Source organism: Phalaenopsis equestris, unplaced genomic scaffold, assembly GCF_001263595.1.
Source record: "Phalaenopsis equestris unplaced genomic scaffold, ASM126359v1 Scaffold000297, whole genome shotgun sequence".
Classification (NCBI taxonomy): domain Eukaryota; kingdom Viridiplantae; phylum Streptophyta; class Magnoliopsida; order Asparagales; family Orchidaceae; genus Phalaenopsis; species Phalaenopsis equestris.
The window spans coordinates 510646-517326 of NW_018164739.1; the positions used below are offsets into that span (position 1 = coordinate 510646).

A 6681-nucleotide genomic window follows, 5' to 3' on the forward strand; every position below is an offset into this window, starting at 1 on the left:
ATATATATATATATATATATATATATATATTACAGGCTTTGAAAATTCAGACCACTCTCCAAGACACTCTGCATTTCTCTATTTTTTATTTGTTGAGAGAACTTGGAGGGTTACATTTTCAGAAGATAGATTTAATTTTTTGGATAAAACATTATTTAGAGATTTCATGCTCATTTTGCTGGAACTTTTTGATCTGTGATTTGAGGTTTCTCATAAGCGCAAGTCTTCATGGTTAATTACCTCTCCTGATAACAGGAGAACAATTTCAATTAACGTCGGTCATTAAAAATTGATTATTCAATATATAATAACAACAATATAAGTTGTAAAATTTGTCACTTGAAACTTAGAGCAGATGAAATAAATGATGATGAAGCCCGATCAAAATCCTATAGTTTTATCATCCCGAGCTGTAGGGTCCTTGATCTTCTTAGTCAGAGAAGGTAGTTGACTGAACCTGACTAAATAATCCTTGTCAGGAATCATATGTTGCATCTTCCAAGGGACACATGTAGATTTAGGGTGGATATTTGTCCAATGAGACAAATTTAAGTCCATCTTAGATGACAAAAGGTTTGTGACAGTAAATTGTAACATTATGCTTAACAACTCAAAGAATGAAAAGTTATTGGAGAACAAAAGAGTTGCGTTTGTGACCATAATATAATTGTATCATTTGGCATCAATCACCCGGTTAGAGGACTTTGATCATAACCGCTACTTTGTGGTGTCAACAAAACCACAATGACAGATGAATCGAGCCACTTCCTTACTGACATGCAATTTTTTAGATTGTGAATATATGAATACATTTGATATGACATTCACTCTTTGTCAGCTGAAGTCAATAAAAAATTATCACCCTTGATAAACTGTTGCAAAGGATGAACTTATTTTACTTTAAATTTTTAGTGATTGATTTTAACTTGAAATATTGATTTGAACCACATACTTAATGTTGGCTTAACCACTTCGGTTGAAATCTACAATTAACACGACCATCATCGGAAAATTATATATCTTTGAACACTGTCGATTTTACATCTTGCTTGTAAAGTATCTGGTTATTATTACAGATGATTGTATATAAATATTATCAACTTTGTTTTGCTTACAGTGGAACATGTTATATATATGTCATTTGAATTTATTCAAATGGATTTTGAAGCTCAGTAGCCGAAGCCAATGTATTTATGTGGTAGTGATAGGGATGGCTCTGTATTCAGCCTCTGCAGAAGATGTGGCCACCGTAGTTTGTTTATTTGCGGACAAGGATATTAGATTTTGTCCCATATAGACAAAAAAACTGATGATTGATTTGCAATCTTGATGGTCACTGAGCCAATCCGAGTCTGCATAAGCAATTAGACATAAGATTAGTGGATATAATGGGAACATCATAATGACGAGTTCCTTTTAAGTAACGAAGAAGCCTTTTTAACTATTGAAAATTGAGGCTTGTAGGATTATGCATGGATTCTCTAAGGTAATTAACTGAAAAGTAATGTTCGGTCAAGTAACAATTAAACACTGAAGAGATCCTATAATCTGTTTGTACAGATTAGGATCCTTGAACATTGTACTAGATTTTGAGGATTTAGAGGAAATGGTGGACACGGGAGGCATAATTGGTTTTGCATTTTTTGTGTTTGTTTTATGTAGTAAGTCATTTATAGTACGACATTTGATGTAAAAAATAGCCATGGGGAGCTTGTTGGATGTTTAGTCCAAGAAAGTTAGAAATCTTCCCCGATTGTTTTAAATTAAATTGCATACTAAGCGTTTCAATTATGTTTTGAATAGTATGAGAGCAATTATCTGTTATAAGAATGTTATTAACGTAGACTAATAAATAAATGCAGATGTTGTTGTTATGGTAAATCAGTAATGAAGGATCAACCTTACTTATTGTAAAATGTTGTTGACATAAAAAGGTGTAGAAAGTAGAATGCCATTAATGTGATGCTTGCTTGATACCGTAGAGGGCTTTGTGTAACTTGTATACATAGTGAGGGTAATTAGGGTCAAGCATATATTCCATTGTTTCATATATACCGTGTCATCTAACATCCCATGTAGGAAGGCATCGGAGATGTCAAGTTGTTGAATAAATCATTTTTTTCTGGCAGCCAAGGCAATAAGAAATCTGATTGGGGGGAACTTAGCCACGGAGCTAAAAGTCTTCTGGTAGCCGATCCCTTGTTGTTAAGCATATCCTTGAGGAACCAAACTAGCCTTGTCTTACAAGTTTGCCTTCATTATTATACTTAATTTTGAATGTTCACTTAGATTCCAAAATGTTTTGCTTTTCAGAAGGCGGAACAAGTTCTCAGGTGCCGGTTAATAAGGATATGCGATAATAGAGGCAACAAAAGATCCGCACGTGTCAATATTTAGGTTGTTAAGCATATCCTTGAGGAACCAAACTAGCCTTGTCTTACAAGTTTGCCTTCATTATTATACTTAATTTTGAATGTCCATTAGATTCCAAAATGTTTTGATTTTCAGAAGGCGGAACAAGTTCCCAGGTGTCGGTTAATAAGGATATGTGATAATAGAGGCAACAAAAGGTCCTCAAGTGTCAATATTTAAGCATTTTTCTATGTAAGAGTGGAAGGTTGATTTATTGTGAGTCTTAAAATAGAGAAGCCGGTTAATAAGATATGCAACGGTGAGAACAACTTCAGTCCAAAGGTTTATGGTAGATTAGAAGAGTTCACAAGAGTGCGAGCAGGTTCAATAATGCGACGATGTTTTCTTTCCGCAGTTCTATTTTGCTCGAGGGTATAAGGGCAGCTATATTGGTGTTGAATGTCTTTATCTTGCATATAAGTTTTGAGCTCATTAGACATATATTATCCTTCGCCATCTGAGAGAAGGTATTTGTGCACGTATATGAAAAAGGATATTGATATTGATTCATTTTAATTGACACAATTTTTTACGATACTCCTGTGATCGTTATATAAATATGAAATGATATTGATATATTATTGATACAGTGAGAGTTTTTTAATAATATCAAATATTCTTATTGATTTATTAAAAAAGTTTAATTTGCTTGCATATTGCTTCATTTTCTCTTGTATTGTTGTGGTTTATCAGTATTCTCATAGTTATTTTAAATTATTATTTTTAGTTTAATTAGTTGATTAAAAGATTAGTGAGAGAAGGAAAAAAGATTATAGAAAATGTGATCAATCAATAATGAGATAAAGTTAAATATATTATTTTAATTTAATTTGATTAAAGACTTTTATTTATTAAATTCTAGATGAATTTAGAAAATTTAATTTTCACCGTCCGACAGTCTATTCCGGTCTTTGTTAATTCCAAACCCCGAATCGTATGTGACAACATTTTTTTTTTTTTTTTTTTTTTTCTTTCTAATTAAGTTGGGTTTGGCCTATTTGACAAGTTCAAAAAAACAAAAACTTAGAAACAAAAATTTATACTTATATGTTACGCAAGCTAAGCTAGAATAAATATCCCATCAATTGAGTTTGACCAAATGCATGCACACACATAAACTTCATTTTCAATAGCTTATTTTTTTTTTATAAAAAATCGTCTTATATGCCCTAAAAGCATGAACAAAATATACCTAAAAATATTATTATAACATCGAAATGTATTTTTTTCTTGTAACTGGAGCCACCAATTACAACATTGTCAATGTTTGTCATCCAAAAAAATAATCAGTTTTATTTTATTTTTAATAACTAGAGGAATGGGGCTTATCTTAACAAGTTTTACATCTAACATACATAACCTTTACATCAATTCATATCTAGTTAAAAATTATTTAAATATCAATTTTGTACATGAAATATTGGTAAAATTACAATCCAAACTTTTTGGGTCTGAGATATGTTGAAGAACCCTTCCTAAGACCAGGCATTACCACCTGCTGCTGCTGCTTAGTCCTCTTCTCTCTCTCTTTCTCCTTGCTCACTCTCTGAAACTCCGCCTGATCCTTTCGCAGATTCTCCATCTCAGCCTCCATTGCAGTCTTCTCTTCCCTTTTCCTCTTCTTATGCTCAAGCATTGAAGTATCAGACTCCTTAATAGAAAAGAACATTGGTCCTAACTCTGCAAGCCATTGTGGCTCTACTGCAGTGGCACATTGCATGTATTCCTTGGTTGTCAGAATCAGTTCATGATAAACCACATAATCCGGTGTGTATCCAAGCCCGTATAGAGCGCTACTCGGATGAAGATGGCAAGGCATGCCATTTCTACAATTGACATACTCCCCAACACCTTTCAATCTCGCGGAGTTATGAAAATATGCGGAACAGATTGCCTTCCTCACCACATCCCAATCCATCCCACAAGAAGTGAGCGGAATCTTTAGTGTTTTTAGTATGTCGAGCAGTTGGGATCTTTACTTCCCTGGCTTTCCGAAGACCCTTCACCTGTAGGAAGTGATCGTTGCACCAGTCTCCTCGATACTGGTTTGCCTTCCATTGTAAATAGACGTTGAGAAGCGTGAGGTGATCGGACTCCGGAACGAAGAATTTCTCCCTTGCAGCATCGCTTTCCTCAGCCCTATCCTTGGGCCTGAAGAAGACAGATGGTACAGAAAGCATCGAAACAATGGTGAGGACTTCGTTTAGGCATTCCAATTCCTCCCCCATCAACAGCATCTTCGCTAGAGGTGGATCCAAAGGGAACTCCACCATCTTCCATCCTATTTCAGTGAGTCCTCCAAAATTGTTCAAAGCGCCCAAAACCCAGAGCTGGTACATGGAATTGAGGATGTTCTCCTGTGGAGGCGGATCCATGAAGTCAAAATCCAACAAGTTCTCGACTTTCAGGGACTTGAGCAGTAACACCACATTACCAAGGTTGGTTCGCTGGATCTCAGGCACAGGGGTGGCTAACATCTCATTCTGGTAGGCAGATTCTGTGTATAAGCGATAGCATGTTCCCGGGCCAGTTCTTCCTGCTCTCCCTGCTCGTTGGTCTGCAGCAGCTCGACTCACTGGAAAAACTTGGAGAGCATCCATGCCCATCCTCGGGTTGTAAACTTTAATCTTCCCGTAGCCTGTGTCTATAACATAAAAGATCCCATCCACAGTTAGCGAGGTCTCTGCAATGTTGGTGGCAACAATGCATTTCCTTGCACCATCTTCAGCCTTCTGGAAGATCTTTGCTTGCAGGTCTGCAGGCAGCTGGGAATAGATGGGTAGAATGGATAGCTTGGGAACTGCCTTCGCAGTGGATGTCGACAGTTGCTCCATTCGCTCGGCGAGAGCATAACAGGTTGCTTCGATTTCATCTTGTCCGGTCATGAAGATGAGGATGTCGCCTGGAGGACTAGCTATGTGGATAGTCATGGCCTGCTTCACAGCAGCCTCAACATAATCTTCACATGGAGTTTTACTGTAGAGGATGTTAACGGGGAACGTTCTTCCAGGAATGTGGAATATAGGAACACTTCCGAAGAAGTTGGAGAACTTTTGGGCATTCAACGTGGCAGATGTCACTATGAGCTTTAAGTCCCATCTCTGAGCAACTACCTTTTTCAATATGCCGAACAAGACATCTGTGCTAAGGGACCTCTCGTGTGCTTCATCCATTACTATAACACTGCAAAAGCAAACATGTTTGTCAAATAGTTGATGGGCGGGGGCGTAGAGGCATAAAATGAATGCAATTTCATCAATTTTAAAGACGAGGAAATAGCGGAGTGAATGAACATAGGCATCACTACATGAATTCAAGAAATTTTAAATTTCATCTGCTACAATTCAAGGAATAGATAAAATTTTTAATTTGTTCATATTTGATAAACAACTTCTCACTGTCCAGCTATGCGATAACTTTCTCTAGAACTTTTTAAGCCATCTGTAATAGTGTTTTTTTTTTTACTTGCACCATTTATTTATTTTACTTCTGCGGCATTCAAGAAAAAGCTTCTTTCTTCACTCAAGCACCCAGGATAAAAAGACTTGGAGAAAAAGAAGAAGGCTTGGGCATGAGCCCCAAGTGGGGCAGCAGGGTGAGAGAGAGAGAGAGAGAGAGAGAGATTTCTTCTCTCAAGGTTTAAAAATTCTTGTCACCAAGACCAAAGTACCATTGCAAAAAAAAAAAAAAATCAAAGCAGCATCAATTTTCAACCAATTTTTTTACGCATCTTACGGTTGATTGTCATCACTTTTCTTGTTATGCAATCTTAAGCACTCCACCAGTTTTCATGTTGCTTCCACTAGCAATAGCTCTGCTCATGAATGCCCATTACCCTATCCATTGCACTACCACTACTTGTGTCACTCCAACACCAATGTTGATATAGTCTGCCTAGAACTGTCTGCACCGCCCACATTTGCCTACACGTATAAGCACACTCAGATGCACTCACTTGGTCAAGGCCCTTCCTCTCCATCCCCCCATCCCTCCCCCCCTCAAAGTTAATAAAAAATCCATCTTCCATGGATGAGGGCCTTTGTTATAGGTTTCATGACAAACTTCAAGGTTTTAATTCATCTGTCCTGATTCGGGATGGCGCCATCAGGTTTGTTAAATGGCAAGCATCATATCTCAATGTGCTCAATTGTTAACTCAATGGACTTGGAAGTATCTATATCCACTATTATGTTTTCCGGAACTGCAAAGCAAATTTGGGACTTTATTCGCTCAACTTATTTCCAAGAAAATAATATTTCTTGTGTCTAT

At 36.8% G+C, this 6681-nt stretch overlaps 1 protein-coding gene across 1 annotated transcript in view; it reads right to left on the reverse strand.

Annotated features, from left to right (window-relative positions):
• Positions 1-3709: 3709 nt before the first annotated feature.
• The window catches only part of LOC110025256 (pre-mRNA-splicing factor ATP-dependent RNA helicase DEAH7-like), a 35226-nt gene continuing 32254 nt past the window's right edge, over positions 3710-6681 (reverse strand). Inside the window, 2 exon segments of the mRNA XM_020725627.1 lie at positions 3710-4387; positions 4389-5595. Coding sequence (XP_020581286.1) covers positions 3842-4387; positions 4389-5595 — 1753 coding nt within the window. The 3' untranslated portion in view covers positions 3710-3841.